The 20,099-nt window shown below is 36.3% G+C and overlaps 1 protein-coding gene and 1 long non-coding RNA gene across 2 annotated transcripts; one reads left to right on the top strand and one right to left on the bottom strand.

Annotated features, from left to right (window-relative positions):
* Positions 1-983: 983 nt before the first annotated feature.
* Positions 984-8,736, bottom strand: MAD2L1 (mitotic arrest deficient 2 like 1). The gene is made up of 5 exons (XM_002717228.5): positions 8,181-8,736; positions 7,012-7,158; positions 3,597-3,717; positions 2,493-2,596; positions 984-1,816 (listed from the first exon to the last, which is right to left on the bottom strand). The coding sequence occupies exons 1-5, from the start codon at positions 8,251-8,253 to the stop codon at positions 1,644-1,646; spliced, it is 618 nt and encodes a 205-aa protein (XP_002717274.2). The 5' UTR covers positions 8,254-8,736; the 3' UTR covers positions 984-1,643.
* LOC138843499 (uncharacterized) lies at positions 8,427-19,660 on the top strand. Its single transcript, XR_011378263.1, has 2 exons — positions 8,427-8,583; positions 19,275-19,660. It is a non-coding gene; the product is annotated as an uncharacterized lncRNA (long non-coding RNA).
* The last annotated feature ends 439 nt before the right edge of the window (positions 19,661-20,099 follow it).

Genomic DNA, 20,099 nt, shown 5'->3' with positions numbered 1-20,099 from the left:
AACATCACTTCAACTCGTTTTTCTTATTCAGGAAAAAACACTTCTAGGTGACCCTTTCTAGCCTCCTGGACCTCATTAAAGAGGCTTTAACAACTCATATAAAATGGGGGTTCCAACCATAACAGCATTTACTATACCTATCATCAAATATTGGCACCTAGTTGTCCAGCACTGAGATGAAAGAACAGACATTGCCCTTTATTGTTAAGTACACAAATGGGTAAGAGACGTTTCATCTAAGTGAGATAACAAAAAACTACAAATTAATGAAGCTGTTTGATTACTTCATGATCTTTTCTCATACATTTTCCTGTATCTTTTAAGATCTCAAATTTTAGAGATGCCAGGACTTTCAGTCATCCTGGTATTTGGCACGCAGTGTTCTGCATATTAATAGATGTACAATACGTAATTTTTGAATGAATGGATTCAGACTATGTATACATATTTAATAAGTGATAGTTAAATGAGCTAACAAAAAGATCTTAGAACACTGTCTACCACCAAGCATGAAATAATTTGAATAACTACAACATAAGATTTTAGAATATAAATTAGAAAAGGCATTTTAGAAGTTTGCCTTAAACTTGGAAAAAGTTGTCAACTAGATACAAAGAATATCCCTAATGATATTACCAATGAAGGAATAAGCATGGTTTTAAGTACATAAGGAAAATTATGCTGCCAATAAAGCAAAGATAGTGGAAAAGCACTACAATCTAATATATGCTTAACTAAATTAATTGCAAATGACATCTGCCCTATTATAATGAAACTTATTTTAAGGTCTACTGTTATGAGAGGAAAGAGGTCTGGGTATAATCAAAGCTTATCCATTAGATTCAAAGACTTACTCAACTGGAGAAATCTTAGGCCCTACAATCTAGTAGGCACAAGAAACCATTTTTTATATGAGTACTAAATTCATCCCAATGACCATTAAGTTGCATTAACATACTAATAGCAAACTATTTTAAGACAAATTTAAAACATACAAATTTAACTTTATTTCATCATTGTCATTTTCGGCTTGATTTTATAAAACATAAAAAAATTTAAAAGTTTTGTATCACAGGAAATTAAACAGTAGAAATATTCATTGCTTCATGGGCTGGGCTCAACTTACATAAATTAAAATAATTAGAAAGCTTTTTCAATACAGAACTATACAGTGAAATAAATGACAAAAGGATCCAATAAAGCAACATTTTCTTTACTCTGGGATTACTAGTTACTTTCAGGATCTAAACAAAGAATCTGAATATTCAGACTTCTTCTCCTGTATTTTATGTTTATGTGTATCTCCCTATCTATATTCTGAGTCAAGCTACTTGACCAAAATGTCTGATTTGGTTAAGTATTTAGCTTCATAACAAAGGTTTTTCTATCTACAGTTACTACCTTGAAAGAGCAGGCATTACAATGCTGATGAAATCTGCTGTTTCTTTTTGCATGATGTGCAATTAATGTTAACTCTATGATAAGTCAGATACCCCAAAAATGGAACAATTATGTACAGTTCATTAAAGTATAATGTTGGTTTTCTGGATCTAAAACTTAACCAATGAAATAAAACTTATCAACTACTGTTGACTTCAGGAAAAACCACATTTGAGAATTACATTATTTTCCTAATGTCTTCATCAGTCATTGACAGGAATTTTGTAGGCCACCATACTATTTACTTTGTGGATAGTTGTAGTAAATGAACGGAGACGGACTTCCTCAGAATTGGTAATAAACTGTGGTCCAGATTCTTCCCATTTTTCAGGAACAACCAAATCTTTGTCTGTATAAATCAGTAGATCAAATGAACCTAAATTGAAGAGAAGATCATTAAAGGACATTACTTTACCAAAGTAAAATCACCTTTCCATTTTTAACTACTCCATGTTAATAGTTCACCCTGGTCTCCAATCACTGCTTTATTTTCCTCAATGGAAATCTACTTTATTTAATAGAAGAAAACTACTGGACTCTTGTATTTTATCTTATGGGGAAATTCAAGTTTCTTTTTCATTAAGGAGAAAACCATTAAAAAATACTTCCAATATCCATGTAGTCATGAGAAAACATGAAAAAAAGTTAATATCTTGGTTCTACCCCTGGGGTATTCCAGTACCCAGAACAAGGTCTATGCAAATAGGAGGTATCTGGTAAATATCTGATGAACCAACTAAGATTGAAAAGGAAGACTTAATTATAGCTATAGTCTTATTATGTAAAATAATGTACAGAAAATAAAAATGTTAAGAATTTTATCAATTATTCAAGAATGGGCTGCTATGGAATGGTATTTCTTTTGGTTTCAGCAATTCCAAATTTTCCAGAAAGCAATTACATTACTTGTACAACATAAGGCTTCTCCTCCCATTTATACCATACCACATTGATAATTAAGAAAAAATTGAATGTAGGGGTGATTCTTAAAGCAAGAACATAGCCTTTGTTCCAATAAATTTAAGTCAATGAGAAGTTGTATTAATACTTACATGAAACTTCCAATAGTGGCAGAAATGTCACTGTAGCTGTGATTTGTCTGATCACCGAACGGATTTCATCCTGGATAACTTTCTGAGACTTTTCTCTGGGAGCACTATCAAAGAACCGAATCAATTAATTCATTTTAGCTTTTAACAAGTTATTTAAAGCTTATTGCTAATAATTTATCTTACATAAATGCTTCCAATATCAAATAAGTAATGCATTAGAAAGGAGAATTTTTTAAAAAAGTAAATAAAAGTGTCCTTAGGATCCATATAACTTATTATTTCAATTATCTTTCCAATCATCTATTTGAAAACTGGTCTTAGTATCAAGTCATTTGACATGAAATGACAAGAAAATCTGGCAACCATTTCAAGTAAGAAAAACTTCAGAATCTTTTAAAATTAAAATTACAAGTGGTTATCTAAAATATTTAATTAGTATGATCATTTTTGGCATTTTTAGTAATGCCTACATGTCTAATTCTCTGTCTCAAGTAAAATATTAAATTTTATATCTAATTTTCATAAGTTAAAGATTTCCTGAAACAGACCAAAGGCTTCAGAAGTTAAGTACATTTCATTATGAGAGATATTTCTAAATTATAGAAAAGAATGCCGAACACAATACCAAATGTTATAATACTAATAAAAATGTGCATTTCCCATCCAGGGAGTATGAAACTTCAGAAGTTTATCAAGCATCTTAGGAAGCTGATGGCATTAAATTAAGTACAAGTACCACAGAGCTGCATTTTAAGTTGGGAAGTCTAGGGTCTTCCCTTATATTTAAAGTACCTCTGAACAATTTATTAAATGGTCCACCTAGTATATCATGTGTAGTTTTGCATACAAACCATGAATATCAAGTTCATAATTCACTGACTTAGACTACAGGCAAATTACATTGAAAATATCCTATGTACACAATCAATGACAGACTAATGTGAGCACAATTCTTTTCCAGAGAATAGGGATATCTTTGAAAACATACCCTAGAAACAAGTAAGAATTTTTATCAAAATATTTCCATATGATAAGAACTCATATAGTAATAAAAGCATTTCTGAAAAAATTTTTCAAAATGGGAATAATTTAATTCCTACTTACCTGTCAACTTTTGCAGTCTTGTCACATTCAATATCAAACTGCCACCTTTCAAGGACCTCACCACTTTCAATATTTGAGATGACTACTACCAGTTTCTGAACTGAACATTTGTATAACCAATCTGCAAAACATTACAGGACATCTTTTGTGGTCCACTGCATTGCAAAGCAATTCCCTTCTCAGGTCCCACATTTGATCTCTGCAAATTCCCACCACTCTTATTTACCACCTCCTTAAAGGCAAGAAGACTCACTGTGGTAGTCAAACTCTTGTTTTCAAGTTCTCAGTAATTGCACCACAGAAAATACTGGATAAGAACAGAGCAGTAAACATCCTTACACAAGGTAAGACTACAGGATCAGTCACTCATGAAATCATCACACTAATAAATGTAAGATTATAATTGTGATGGCTGCTGTGAGAGACACATGGTAAAATGAGGGCATAAAATAGAAAATGTGACCCACTCAAAGAGGTCAAAGGCTTTAGCTTAGCTCTAAGGATTAATGGCATTAAACTTACAAAAGGAAAAGAAAGAAGGTACAAGCTTTAAATACAAAAACATAGTGAACAGAGACTTTAAGCAGCCAGCACAAACTCCAAAAAGCAAAGAATGAATAGCACACTTCATGCAAAGTATTGTGGGCCAAATAACCTTATAAGAAGATAAACTAATAAAGGTGTGGTAGTAGATTAAAGAGATTTCAAGACTCAAATTGTTAAGATTTACTGGACTAGCTATGGAAACAAGGAAGGAGGAAAATTTGGGGGATGGTTCACAAGTTTCTGACATATTTTTGGTTGAACAGTTCAGGTACTCATTGAGAGGAGAGTGAGACAGTACCAATTTTAATGATGATCCTAAATTTAGCTTTTACTATGCTGAGTATAGAAGTATGCATTAGCCACATAAAGATTTGTAGGTCTGGAGTAATGTGAGACTTGGCTCAGATAAAATTTGTGAATTGGCCACATAAAGGATATAAAGCTATGTGTAAGTCACTGATAACCCAGAGACAGATCCAGAGAGAGACTATAAGGAGAGAAGAGGGCCTTTGGTTCAGCAATGAGTATTGGAATTTGAATGACATATTTGAGAAACAGCAAAGTTTTTTTTCTAAGTAGTGATAGAAAATAACTTTTTAATTTTTTTATTTGACAGGCAGAATTAGACAGTGAGAGAGACAGAGAGAAAGGTCTTCCTTCCGTTGGTTCACTCCCCAAATGGCCGCTACAGCCGGAGCTGCGCTGATCTGAAGCCAGGAGCCAGGTGCCTCTTCCTGGTCTCCCACGTGGATGCAGGAGCCTAAGCACTTGGGCCATCCTCCACTGCCCTCCTGGGCCACAGCAGAGAGCTAGACTGGAAGAGAAGCAACCGGGACTAGAACCCAGCCCATATGGGATGCCAGCACCGCAGGCGGAGGACTAACCAAGTGAGCCATGGCGCCGGCCCCAGAAAATAACTTTCTAACACTTAAAATTTTTAATATAAAAATCCTCTTAGCTTGTGTGCAGCATAAGAACAGGTCACCTATTGGATCAAGTCTGTGGGCCTTGCTAATGCCTGGCCCATATCAACAATTTTTTATTTTATCAAAGAGAAAACTGAGTGACAACCTGAAGAAGATTTGGGGTAGGTAGTAATTTGTTCTTTTTTTCAAAAGTGGAGAGATGAAAGAAATAGGAACAATTCAAATCAAAGCAGAAAATACAAGTGTAAAGAAATAGAATATAGTCTCTACAAAGGTCAGGAAGAAACTAGGATTCAAAACAAACTGAATAAATTACTTCTGTGGAAGAACAGTTCCTCAATTTTACTAAAATAAAAAGAAGAAATTAACTAGGATGCTACCGATACATGAGGTAAATTGTTACTGGTGTCAAAAGAGACAACCTACAAAAATAGTGATATAGGTGAGGCTTGCTTTCCCACAACAATTAACAGACTCAGATCCATGCCTAGGTATTATAGGCCAAATGACCTGACTACTGAGTGATTTAGCCTGAATTTTGGTTACAATTTTGGGAGGGGCAGTTTGATCTTATTGATGTTTCCTGCCAACACTTGAGAAGAGAAGTCTCATTCTGCTATTCTGACAACACTAATGTACTAGAGAAACTTATCAATCAACAGCAATTTTAGCCCCATGGCAATACACTGAGACATTTTTGGCTGCCACTGTAAAGGACGTTACTCACATCTGGTAGGTATAGGTCAACAAGGGACAATGTTGTTAAATATACAGGAAAGGACCTTACACCAAAAAAAAATAAAAAATAAAAAAAAATAAAAATTTAGCTCAAAACCTCAATAGCACCAAAGCTGGGAAACCTTGTTCTAGAGAATACATCCAATTAACCTCTATAAGTATTGAAGGATTTTAATATTGTATATATGAATGGCAGTTAAATATTTACATATTATCTAGGGGATAATGTAGCTTGAAAGAGAGATAACATGGTAACAAAATTCAGATGCCCATCAACAGGGCACTTTAAAAACAAAGTTCATGAAAATACAATGAAAATTATAAAGCATGAAGCTATAATTGAACTAAAAAATTTGAGAAAAAAAGGATTTCTGAATTTAAAAATTCCCTTCCCCTCAAAAAAAATATTTAGTTACTGTAGCACTCTTTGGAAATAACATGGGAAGCCAAATTGAGAGAAACACACTACAACATAGAAAATTAGAAATAAAAACCCTAGGCAGAGAAACTAATAAGAGTTCCCGAAGTAGGTAAAAAACCAAACAAATGGAGATCAAGTTTTGATCCAACAAGGAATACAATTTCTTGAGCTAAAGCAAGTGTTCACACAGAAAAATTTGTGAATTTTTCTAACAAATGGAAGTGGTTGAAAAATAAGAAAACTCTACTGGATATCTATTGAGTAATTATTCTTTTTTCTATTTTTGAAGTTTACTTCCCTAGTTGCATTCATTTTTATTTTCCTTGATCTTAATCTAACAACTTTATAGACGCCAGTTACAGAAAACCAACATACCATATAAGAACATATACCGTACATTTTCTTAAATAGATAATGAATGCCATTGGGATCATGCAAAATTCCATGTTGTTCCCCTGGCCACATTACCTGCAAAAGCTATTTCAAAGGGATTTGATGCTAACTGTTTTGTTAAGGCTGTGTAAGGTTTCTGAAAGTAAAATATCCAGCCCACTTAAAATGTAGTGTGTGTGTGTGGGGAGGGGGGTGGATAGGGTTTCTACCAATCTACTTCAATCACTATTATTTGCTTCCTCCCAATTGAGAATCACTATATTTGAGATGGTTGTTTTTTTTAAAAAATTAATACTTTGATATAGGAAGCTGAAAAAGGCCATTTAGCATGATAGAAAATGTAGCTCTAGGAATGCCTGCAACACTGGAATTTTTTCCAATGATTAAATACCTTTTAGTTGTTCCACCACATTATTTAGGTATTTGATAAGCTCAGGATCAGTAGTTACAAGCAAGGTGAGTCCATACTTCTGCACTCGAGTAAAGGTTTCAGATGGATATATGCCACGCTGATACAAAATGCTGTTGATGCCAAATGCTGAAAGCAAAACAAACATGTAAGTCATTGTCCTTTTGTACCAATGGAAAATAAAGTATGTTTAAATGTGACTAGTTTCATTACTCTTAAAAAACTGAAAATGGTTACACACATTTATTATATCTCGTGGAAACCAAAGTAATCAGAGTGCCATCAACATCCTTTAATTCAGGTCTGCCTTATGGTGCAGGTTAACTCAGTGCCTGTGACGCAGGACATCCCATACTAGAGTGCTAGTCCAAGTCCTGTTCTACTTCCCAGCCTTCTTTCTGAGAATGTGCCCTGGGAAGGCAGTAAAAAATGACCCAAATGCCTGGGTCCTTGCTAGCTGTGGGAAACTAGGACGGAGTTTCAGGCTCCAGGCTTCAGCTTGGTCCAGGCCATTCAAAAAAATAAGTATTTTTAAAAATCCTTAAAATCTTGTTACCAAGAGACAACTAAACAAAAGAAAAATGCCAAACTGCCTTAACCTACCACTTCCCAATTTTACCGTATTGTAAGGCAAGCCCAAGTTCAGATTATGTGTTCAGAAGACGCCAAACTAGACTTTTGCGACCCAGAAAACACGTGAATGAGTTTCTGGTCCACTGCGTCCGGCTAGCCTCTCCCTCTTTTTCCTCCTCACTGTTCTTTGAGGAAGTACAGCTCCCACACCTGGGCTGAGGGTGGAGTCTAGGTGGAAACACACGCGCTCATTTGGTGTCCCAAGCCTCTAGGAGGAGGGCGGGGTGGGTGGTGAAATATGGGGGGAGAATGGGGGGAGGCATCAACATATTAAAGAAGCATTTCGCTCCGTTAGAGGCTAGGCCCGGAGGCAGGCCTCAGGGGCACCTAGGCCTCCCCCTGTAGCATCAGCATAGAGACCGCACAAGCGTCCGCATCTCCTCTCCCCACACTCCTCCCGGGCAGCAGAAGGCCTGCAGCGGCCAAGGCTTCAGGGGTCCGCGAGGCCGAGCCGTAGGCCTCCCGCGCCGCCAGGCCTCAGGTATCCCCACCCTCCGCCGAGCGCCAGGAAGACTCACAGAAGAACTCGGCCACAATTTCAGCGCTCCCGCGCAGGGTGATACCCTGCTCCCGGGCTAGCTGTCGCGCCATGGCCAGACCCACGGACGCCAACGCGCGCTTCCGCTCCGCAGACCCAGACGGCGGCGGTCCACAGCAGTTCCCCGCCACCAGTTTCAAATGTAACGACGCAGCACGCAGTCGCGCCCTTTGCGTAAACGCGACGAGCCTCTAAGCCCCGCCCCTCGCGGCGGGGCCCTGCCCTTCCTCTCTCGCCTCCCCGACTTCGCTGCGGGGGGGGGGGGGGCAAGGAGAACGACAAGGCCGCTTTGCGCAGGCGCAGTTGGTGAACTTGGTCGCCAGGTTCCAAGTTTCTACGCTCTGATGTGGTGTTGGGAGATATTCTCTGGCGTGGTCGCCCAGGTACTTGTTTGGCCGCGCAAAGAAGGTGGAAGGTCTGCGTTTAAATGGTCGCTTCATAGACCTGTGGCTTTAGTGACCAAGAGAGGCGCACTTCCTAAATTTGAGAGATAACTGTCAAACTGTTGTGAGCCGCCTGGCCGCTGCACCTGAAGCAACCCGCAGTGCACGCTTGGGGGATTTTTAAAGGAACAAAGTATGCAGCTGCCAAGTAGTTTAGGCAGGCCTGGTGTCTTTGTGGGAACGCGGCTTTTCCGGAGAGACGGAGTTAGAGATTAAAGCGACAAACCGCATCTTGCTTTTCTGTCCCCTGCCAAATCTGTCTGGAAGTATGGCCTTCCGTCACAGACCAGGGTGTGTGTTTGTGGGGGTGGGGGTGAGGGGCGGTTGAGACCTCCTCCAGGTTCTGTCCTTTCTATCCATCTTTAGGGGGCTGGCCTAAACCTCACAGAAGAGGCCCATCGACACTGAAGAATTAACTCACTGAATTTTCATTCGCAAATTCAATAGGATGAGAAGTGTTAAGGAGGTAGTGCACAAGTAGCATTGATGTCCATTGTGAAAGGATTCTTAAAGCATCTAGGGAGATCAAGTCTGAAATGTAAAATGAAGTCTGAAAAACTCTCCTATCTGCCAGACATATGCATACTGTTATTTAAGTATATGAGAAATGCTTGAGTGTGTGTGTTTTCTATTGCTTCGGAACAGAGTACCATAAATTGGTGGCTTAAATAAAAAAAAACACCAATTGTTATCTCAGTTATGTAGGTACTGAGCATGACGTAGGTTCGATGTCACACAAGGCTAAAATCAAAGGTCTGCAAATGTGGTCTCATTTGCTGTTTGGGGTCCCCTCCCAAACTCCCTGGTTGTTGGCTGGCAGAACTACATTGCTCGCCGTTGTTGGAGTGAGGTCCCCGTGTGTTGTCTTGCATGTTTGTCACATGTCTTTTCCCATTTCCAGTCTCTGATTTTCAGGAGACCCTTGATCTTTGGGAGAGCTCACCTGAGTAGGTCAGGTCACCTCCCTTTTGATTAACCTAATCCCAGAAGTGATATTCCCCTTATAGTTTTAGGTTCTGCCCAAACTCAAGGCAAAGGGATTATATTGGATGTATCCCTTCAGGGGCTTGGAATTTGGGCCTCCATCTTAGCATTCTATTAGTGTTATGTATCAGATTTTTAACCATTTGAAGTTTAAAAATGAACATAATCGGTAATAGGCTAATATAACCCAGTGAAATATTTTCCTTATATCCTTTATTGTGTGTATGTGTAGAAACTGCAATCTTTGATATTAGGGACAATAGGTGATGTGAGGGTAAGGAGAAAGAAACTTGGATGTTCTTCATCCCTTCTACTGGGAGCTTAAAAGTAGGACTAGAATTTGCCATCAGACTAATAGTGTGGTGTCCACCTTTCTCTGTATAAAATTTGCCTCTCTTTCTAAGAAACTCCATGTTAAAACAGCATTCAGGAAAGAATTTCTTGGGTCTTGTAATAACATAGTTTGGAAGTTATTTAAAGATGCAAATAATTCTTAGGATCACTTGGAGATTCTAGAATTTAAAAGGCTGACAAAACACATCATTTTTCTACATATAAAGGATGCATTAAGTATCTGTACTTCTCTATAGGAAGATGTAAGAAGGTTTAGAAGGCATGGTCTATGCTTTTTGAGAACGATGTAATACTTTATTTACATATGTATTCTTATAAAAAGAAAACGGGGGCTGATATGGTGTAGTGGGTACCTTCTGTGATGCTAGCATCCCATTTGAGCACCGACACATATTCTGGCTGCTCCACTTCCAATTCAGCTCCTTGCTAATGGCCTGGTAAAGCAGTGGAAGATGAGCCCAAGTACATGGGCCCCTACCATCCATGTAGGAGACCCAGCAGAAGCCCCTGGCTACCGGCTTCAACCTTGCTGAGCCATGCCCATTGTGGCCATCTGGGGAGTGAACCAGTGATGGAAGCTCTTTCTCTTTCACTATCCTTGAATTTCAAATAAATAAATCTTTTTTTTTTTTTAAAGGAAAGGAAAATTGGAGGTTCGTCTATTTGGCCTTATCTGGTTTCTGTACTATTTGGGCAGCCCCTTTCAAAATAATTTCCTACTCTGCTCCTTTTAGTAACTTGGAACTCCATGTTCTTTTCTATCTCAGGGCTTTCTGTCATGTGTTTCTTCTGCTTGTAAATATTCTCTGTTCAAATTCCCAATTATGTTTATACCACTTGTTAACATAAATGTCCTGTTAAATTTCCTTTGACTTGCTCATACTATTTGAGAATATGGATCTGCTCTTAAGTATTCTCATGGCATCTCATAGCACTACTTCAGAGCATGGCTTTTATTATTGATAATTACGTAATGGTTTCTGGTAGACCTTTCGAGTTTTCTTGTGTCAAAATACCAAGGTAAGATAAATCTAAGTGTTTATTGTCGTATGAATGGTATAGTTTTCCATTCCAGGAGACTTGAAGTGTTAAGAAGTTTGCCATACAACAGTTCTCTCACAGTTTATAAAGCATAAAGTGGAAAATATTTGCTCTTTTTCATGATTGGCTGCTATACATTAAGCTTTCTTTCTATTTTTTTCCTCCCTCCCTCCCTTCTTCACTCCTTCCTTCCTTCCTTCCTTCCTTCCTTCCTTCCTTCCTTCCTTCCTTCCTTCCTTCCTTTCTCTGTCTCTCTCTCTCTCTCTTTCAAAATCAGAGTTACAGAGACAGGGAGAAAGAGCAGAGAGATATGGAGAGACAGAGAGAGAGAAAGAGATCTTTCATCTGCTATTTTACCCCACAAATGGCCACAAAGGCTGGACCTGGACCAGGCCGAAGCCAGAAGCCCAGAGCTTCCTTTTGGTCTCCCATGTCAGTGTCAGAGACCCAAGCACTCCAACAGTCTTCCACTGCTTTTCCCAGGCCATTAGCAAGGAGATGGATAAGAAGTTGAGCAGCCAGAATGTGAATGGGCACCCATGTGGAATGGCAGCAGCTGTAACTGCTATGCCAAAATGCCAGCACCCAAGATTTTAAGGTGAACATCTATTTAAGCTAATTTGTGTAGATCTGACCAGCTTAATTCCTCTGAATCACGCTGTCAAGATAATAAAGCTTAGGTTTTGTATTTATGATTAGAGCTTGTGTTTTAGGATGACGCGTTTTGGTTATGTGATTATAGGCAGCTCTTCTTGGTGACCTCCATTTTTATTTTTCTTTAAGACACATAGATTTGTTATTTCACTAATTGGGTTCTGTACAAATATTTGTTGACTGAATGATAACTTGAATATTTACCTACTAAAACTTCATGGAAGAAACCAAAATGCTTTCTAAATGGAAAGTAGATTGGATGTATTAATGGGGCCACCTTTTGGAAGTTTTGAGAATCCATCACAGCTAATTGAAGAAGAGGTCCTGTTGTGGTGTTGTTGAGTTGAGAGATCATTAGACATCTGCATCAGAAACAAGAACTTGATGCAAGGAAGAATTCCAGGATGAGACATGGGTAAAAATTAGCAGAAGAATAAGAATGAATTGTGTGCAAAGCAAAAGTACACATCTAGAAAGGGACTGTGAACTTGCTCAACACTGAGCTGCACTCAACAATTTTCAAGATCTTCCCTCTGTCTGATCTAGTGACATAGAGGGTGGTGTCTGGGGCAAGTTTAATTGAATTTGGGGTAGGGTTTGAGTATCATGTGTTTTGTTGTCTTTTTTTTTTTTTTTTAATGTTGGAAGCATCATGGCATCAGATACATGATGGAAATTGGAGTTGGAGTGTCCGTCATGATAATTTTATTATGATGATACTATAAATAGCTAAAGATCACTGTGGGTATTGCAGTTGTCAGCCATGTTGGAAAATTAGTGCTTTTCCTCGGCACGAAAAGGAGAGGGTACCAGGATTGGTTGTATACAGGGTATTCTGAAATAGTGATCCTCAGACTTGCATATGTAGAAGGATTACTTGGATTGACTATGCAAATTCCTAACTCTTGTTCTGTCTTCCCCAGAATGGATTCAATTCAGTTTGATAATCATTCACTCAGTTCTTAGCACTTGAAATATACTAGTCTAAACTGATATAAGCTGCAAATGTGAAATATCTAATTTTAAAGACAACGTGAGAAAATGAATGTAAAATAATACATTATTAGGCTTCTAATTGAATAAATATGAAAAAGACATTTTACCTGCATTAAATAAATTATTGCAGGTAGGTAATAATAGAAAAATCATTATTATTGTTATTAAATGATCTCCCATTGTTTCTTTTTTTTAGTATTTTGAATGTGATTACCAGGATATTTAAAATTAGCTATGTGACTCATGCTATATTTCTCTCAGATAGTACTGTTATGCAGTATGGAATATAGGGAATGACATGTTTTATCCAGCATTCCAAATGCCTATGAAAACCACTCTTTGATGGTTCCTTGAGTATGTAGGATGAGAAAATGGAGAGTTTGAATGAAATGAATGACAGAGAGATTAAAAGAAGGGATACATCATATAAAGACATTTTGAAACAAGAATCAGATTTATGACTGATATTGAATAAGAATGAAATAGCAATACAGATATGGCCAAGGTATCAAGTCTGCAATACAAGGTAGTACTGGTCCACACTATGATAGGAAGAGTTTTCATATTCAGCTTGTTCTAGTTCTTAGTTAAAACAGTAACACTTAAGGTTCTAGAAACTTTGGTTTTACTTCTTTCCCATTAACTTTTGGTCATTTGGTTTGACATTGACCCCATCTAACCAAAATCACACTTAAATTTACAGAATGTTTCTTAAAAATTTGTTTTTAGTTACTTCAGTTTACTTCACAAAAATTCAGTGAAATATTTTTAATGTGTAAAGGTGTTTGTATAGGGGAAACAAAACAAAGACTTTTTTCTGAAGAAAATACAAAGTACATAACCAGTGAAACTCATAACCAGTGAAACTCATATAATTCAAGAGTGCCACAAACAGGCCTATATTTCACTTTAGGATGCTAAATACAAATACTCAAAAAGTTTTCTGAAGTTAGAATCAAATTGAATTTTGGAATGAAATTAATGTCTTGGTTGGACAATCTTATATATGTGGAAACTGATGCTTAGAGTGGCTATGTAGTTAAGGGTCAATATATAGTTGAATGAATATTTGTTAGAGAATATAGCGTTCCTGATTTACTCTTCTTTTAAATATATTATTTGAAGGCATGCTGGAAAATGCTCTAATTTTCTAAAGGTTATGTTGAAAAAATTAACTGATTTTGGGCTAAAGAGGTTTACACAATAACTTGTACACACATCTTGTCCAGAAAATGAGTAACAAAAATGTTGTTTTGATATGCAAATAATTCCAACTGCCAGAAGATGGCACTGTTTACCTGTGATACACCTTTTAAGACCTGGCCTCCAGCATGTGTAGGCTTCAGTTTAATTTAAAATGTAAAGAGAAATAGGGTGGACATTGTGGTGTAGCAGGTTAAGCCTTTGCCTGCAATGCTACCATCCCCTAATGGCCCTGGTTCAAGACCTGGCTTCTCCACTTCCAATCTACCACTCTGCTAATACTCCTGGGAAAGCAGCAGCAGATTTACACACACATAATGAAAAACATATAATGGTACTTCACAGAGTTCATAGAGCATTTAATTAAAAGTTTATTTGGGTGCAAAAAATTCTGAAATCCATGCAAAGGCTCTTCACAAAGTTCATTGCAGATTTGTATTATGAAAAAGTGTGCATGGATTTCAAAATTATATAATTGTATATATGTTTTATATACTTACATTCACATTTGCATATTAATTACTTACACAAAAAAGAAAACATTATAAGTAATTGAATCACATGGACTTATGAAAGTTTTGCATCAGAAGCCAGGAGTTACTTTATTCTTGAGACCAGCATCTTAAAACAGAGCAGTTTATTCTAAAGCTGATAAAACATAAGTAGATACTTTAGAGCAATTTTAATAAAACATCTGCCAAATTTTGAAAAAAAATATCGTTTTTCACACAAAGCATTTGATTGTATCAATTTTAGGAAGTTTTTATTAAAAAAATTTTGTTATAAAACAATGTCATTCTACTTGTTATATAAATTAATTTAATTTTATGTGAAAGGCAAGAATTAAATCAATAATTTTCTACTCTGATTACTTAAGATTTATTTTGTGTTAAATTGTATAATGGACACATCCTAAAATCCCATTTCCCTCTATACTGCATCTAAGAACTCCTTGATCATGGTTTGCATGCTCATAAATAATACAATGAATTTGAATCCTAACGTTTTCTTAATAAACAATATATTAATAATATATCTACATGCTAGCAGAATTCATATTTTAATGATCTAGGATATTAGAGCTTTATATTTAGTAAAAGTTAAGCACTAATATTCTTGAAAACATTACTAAATCTACAGATTGTAATAATGAAAAAATTTTCTTATCAAAAGCATTCTCATGTTTTATTATTATTTTATTTTGATATTCTATAATTCTGTTGTGTTGGTATATATAGACAATTAGTCTCACAGATCAACTATGTTAGATACCAAAATGTTATCATTTCAAAGGTAGATGGTAACTTATTCATATTTAGTTCCCAGAGGTTGAATATATAGATATATGATGGGAGATTATATATATATATTTCATGTATACATAAAATATGTTTAGAATATGTCTGTGTTATCTATGAGAAAACTGGGTACCACAATCATTTGAATATGACAACATAATATATTTTAAAATATAGTTTAAATTCAGAGCAGCTCAGAACAGTTTCATATGGAAGTTACCAATACACAGCTCTTACAAAGAATTAAACCTTAGTTATATTAAAATTAATAAAAATAAATTTAGTGTGTCAGTTTTATAACTATGCATTAAATTTGGGTAGATATTTTATGTCTAGTGCATTTTTAGTTGATTGCTTCTTAACATAGTATATTAGGAATAATTTTGATTATTTAATATGAAATGAGTGAACTAGTTCTGTTATATTTACTGCCTAATCACAAAACTAAGGTGTTATTTGAGTAAGTAGAAAAATCCTTTCTTTAAGAGTTTCATATATAAAATAGGCTACAAATTTAGGTCTTTCTCAAATATTTGTTAGTACAATTTTATAAAATATTTGTGGGGAAAAAACTTTCTGAAAACATGAAAAATCACCTTTAATTCACTTAAGTTTTTCTGTTTAGATAAACTTGGCTTTTTCAGCTGGAATAGTTTTATTGCAACTTGCTTTGTGCTTATAGCTCACTTGAACAATACAATAGTCAAGCCATATTTATCGGGTTCTGGATTAGTCACTAGTCAAGCACATTAATTCCATTATTTGTGCTAGAGACTTTCACTTATAAATTGAATATGACATTGTTTTTAATTCTTGCATAAGTTACATAATCCTTTTTTACTTCAACCAATAATAAAACAGGCTTATTGAAATCCAGAGTTTATGGCTTAAATTTGGAGATGAAGTGAATTAAAAAGAAAATGGAATCTTTTTTATGATTTCTTAGTCCTAATATAGTTGTAAATACAGATGCTAACTTTTTCACTGAAATAGACAGCCATTCTACTTTAAATAATCTTTCAGATGATCAGGATATGTATATATTTCTTACCTTGTGTTACATTATAATAAAAAACTCAACAAAGTTATATTTAATTGTACTTTCAATGATATTCTTGCAGACTCTAGTATAAGAACAATAATCTGTAGCATTTGGGTAAATTTAAATATATTCACAGAGTTTTGATGATTAAATATTAAATATGGTTATGAGTTTGTAAAATTTAATTGATTATATTAATAAGATAGTTTCCTTTTTGCATTTGGAATATTAGGCCTCATTAATTTTCAGCTATTCTTATTTTGAAAATTATAAAAATCTTGCTAATTTTGAGAATATCTCCATTGAATTCATAAGACATTTATAGTTGACTCTCACCAGTATCCAAAAATACTACAGTAGCTGAGAAATTAGACATTTTAGAAACTTACGTAAGTATGTGTTTTTACTCCTAGAATGACTACTTACCTTAGGAATAGATCAGGAGTATTAGAAGGGCAGGTCTTAAGTACCTATGCCCCTGATACACTTGCCTCTGTCTCCTGGGAGCCTGAAGGACTTTGGTAAAGTGAACGTAACTTTCTTTGTCTCTCTCTTTCTCTCTCAAATATCTTGTTGCCAAAGCTAGTGTATTCCATTAGTGAGTGAACAATTAATGAATATGCCTGTATGAATATATATTACTTGTTTCTAAATTATAAACATTTTCCAGTATTAGATGTTATTTATATATATAAATTTAAATCATATTCAGTTGTTAAAAAAGAAAGATGATATAAAGAACTGTTTTAAGAATTCATTCTTATATCATTAGAACATGTTATTTTTACTTTTATGAAATACATTAATGATTCAATTAAGTCTGATACAGTGAATATACTTCAGTATTTTTTAAAAATCTGAATTTATTTTTGAAAAATGATTTAAATATCTTCAACATTTTAATTTTAGAATTAATTTGTTATTTAGAAAAAATACAGTTTAGAGAAATCTATTTCTAAGTTTTTCAGTTGTGTAGATGGGAAGATTTATTTTAAAAAAAGTGGACACAAATATGCTCTCTCAGTGGCATGAGTATTTTTGGAAAACATTTACTGATTCACTTTAAGGAGTCATCTTTCCTTAGGAAAAAAAGGAATAATGAGTGTTAATTTTCCTGAAATTCTTGTTAAGTAGCACAGTACTGATTGTTTCCTGCAAAGAGAAAGGGCCAGTAAGAAGTCTGGAACAGTTGCTCCTCATTTTTTCACGATACCAATTGTGACCTGTGACTTGCTGGCATACAGACTATATAAGTTTGCAGTGTCAATCTATTTTTAAAATTTTTAGATAAAATTTAATTTGCTTTCTTGGATTAAGTTGAAAATATAAGTCAGAGTTCAATGTTTTTTCCTGTACCCCCAAATTATTGCTTTATGCATTTGTTCCATTATGGAGGCCACTGGTTTAAAAGTTGTATGCAGAAACCATATTGATCAGGGATTAAGACAACCTGGGTTGGGGATAGCAGTGTTCCTTGCATGTTGCATCTCCCAGGTAGATACAGAATCTGTGTAGTTCTGATGCCTGACCTCTATACCTATGTAGAAATTTGAGCTATGACTCATAATGGCCTCTGCCAGAACAATACTGTGAAGAAAATACATTCTTCTTAGTGGGAAGAAGTGTCATGGACTTTTGAACACCATCTGTTTCCCACTGAAGTCTGTTCAAGGCACAAAGTAAAAGCCCCGCAAATTCTTGTGTGGAGAAAACCTACTTAGATCCATGAAAAAGAACCGTACTACTAAAGGAGAGTTGTAGATTCTCTAAATCTCCAAGCAGGGGCTGGTGCTGTGGTGTAGCAGGTAAAGCCTCTGCATGCAGCGTCGGTATCCCATATGGGCGCTGATTTTAGTCCCGGTTGCTCCACTTTTTTTTTTTTTTTTTTTAAGATTTATTTATTTGCTTGAAAGTCAGAGTTACAGAGAGGCAGAGGCAGAGAGGGCGAGAGAGAGAGAGAGAGAGAGAGATTCCCCATCTGCTGATTCATTCCCCAATTGGCTGCAACTGCCGGAGCTGTGCCAATCTGAAGCCAGGAGCCAGGAGCCTCCTCCAGGTCTCCCATGCAGGTGCATGGGCCTAAGGACTTGGCCCATCTTCCACTGCTTTTTCAGGCCATAGTAGAGAGTTAAATTGGAAATGGAGCAGCTGGTACTCAAACCCGTGTCCATATCGGATGCTGGCCCCATAGGCAATGGTTTTACCCACTATGCCACAGCTCCTGCCCCTGCTCCACTTCTGATCCAGCTCTCTGCTATGGCCTGGGAAAGCAGTGGAAGATGGCCCAAGGCCTTGGGCCCCTGCACCCACTTGGGAGACTCAGAAGAAGCTTCTGGCTTCTGGCTTCATATCAGCCTACCGCTGGCTGTTGCAGCCATTTGGAGAGTGAACCAGCAAATGGAAGATTCTCCCTCCCTCTCCCCCTCCTCCGCCCCTCCTCCTCCCCCTCCCCATGCCTGAAACAATCAAGACTTCACTATGAATCACAATTTAAACTCCAGAATACCCTAATTTCTAGGAAAACTCCCTGGTTTGGCCTCATTATCATAGTTTCTTTCCTACTTTCCCCCATCTTCTGCTGTCTTTGATTTCTACTCCTTTAAATCATTCAAATTTTCATTGTTAGCTTCTGTTCTTTTTTCTTGGCCCTATTTGCTTTGCCTTCATTGTTCTTTTTTGTCTGAGCTTTCTTGCTGTCTGTTCTGACTTTATTCAGAGTAACCAGTCCACTGAAACCTCATCACAGAGAATTCCAGTAAACTGATGGCCTCTGTCATTCAGTTCCTAATGTTATTGGTATATCCCATAATTTGCTAGTATTTAATGGCTACTGGTATTTTATGTCCTCTTATAAGCACAGTATTTCTTCTTTTTTTGATACTATGACTAGCAGATGACATATTCAATTTAGTTTGGTTTTATTTGTGGGTGGAAGATAAAAATAGTGGGGCTGGCGCTGTGGTGTGGCGGGTTAAGCTGCCGCCTGTAGTGCTGGCATCCCTTATGGGCACCAGTTGAATTCCCGGTTGCTCCACTTCTAATTCAGCTCTCTGCTGTAGCCTGGGAAAGCAGTAGAAGATGGTCCCTTGTGCCCCTGCACCCACGTGGGAGACCCCGAAGAAGCTCCTGGCTCCTGGCTTCGGATCAGCACAGCTCCAGCTGTTGCAGCCAATTGGGGAGTGAACTAGCAGACAGAAGACCTCTCTTTCTCTCTCTGTTTGTAACTCTGACTTTCAAATGAATAAATAAATCTTTAAAAAAATAGTAGTGCTTATAACCCTGTAAGTTTCTTTACATTTCATTAGACTTTTACTTAATTTTAATTAAATTTGAAAATCTTTACAAGGTCACAGATTTATGTGTACTAGTTTGATCTTTATGCTTTATTTAAAATACCCAAAATGTTGCTGTAGGTTTATATATGAATAAACTGTTTTGCTATAAATTATCTATTTCTGCCTTCTCTTATGGCAACTTAATGCTCAAAAAATAGTGAATATTAAAATGTCTGAGGTGAAAATACATAAACAGTGCAAAATTAATTGAAAGAAATATTGAATCTGGAATATAGGTGTATCTACACACATATGGTATGTTTCCTATGCCATTTGAATCAACAATAACCTTTCATTAAGAGAATTATTATATAATAGATAGAATTAAAAGGAAGTGAATGCTCCAACATTGGAAGCAGTCCAAACAGCAGACTTATAGAATGACAACTGCAATAAGTAGCACTCTGACCTCAGAATTGTCTTTAAGACATTCTGGTCTGGCTGAAAAGGCCACAAGAGCATTTCGGGCATGGAAAGCCAAGACACAGTGGCAAAAAATGTCCTACATGAGGGACCTCCGTGGTTGAGACCCTAGTGGAAAGAGGTGAT

The sequence above is a fragment of the Oryctolagus cuniculus genome, chromosome 8 (assembly GCF_964237555.1).
Source record: "Oryctolagus cuniculus chromosome 8, mOryCun1.1, whole genome shotgun sequence".
In the NCBI taxonomy this organism is placed as follows: domain Eukaryota; kingdom Metazoa; phylum Chordata; class Mammalia; order Lagomorpha; family Leporidae; genus Oryctolagus; species Oryctolagus cuniculus.
Note: the sequence above shows the minus strand (reverse complement) of the source record. Positions and strands in the feature narration are given on the sequence as shown.

Excerpts from the sequence above, each read along its gene's own strand:
- MAD2L1 (XM_002717228.5), bottom strand. The coding sequence starts at position 8,253 with ATGGCGCGACAGCTAGCCCGGGAGCAGGGTATCACCCTGCGCGGGAGC. Across the intron at positions 3,718-7,011 it reads TGTGGTGGAACAACTAAAAG|ATTGGTTATACAAATGTTCA; the intron begins GTATTTAATCAT and ends AATGTTTTGCAG. Across the intron at positions 2,597-3,596 it reads AAGACTGCAAAAGTTGACAG|TGCTCCCAGAGAAAAGTCTC; the intron begins GTAAGTAGGAAT and ends GTTCTTTGATAG.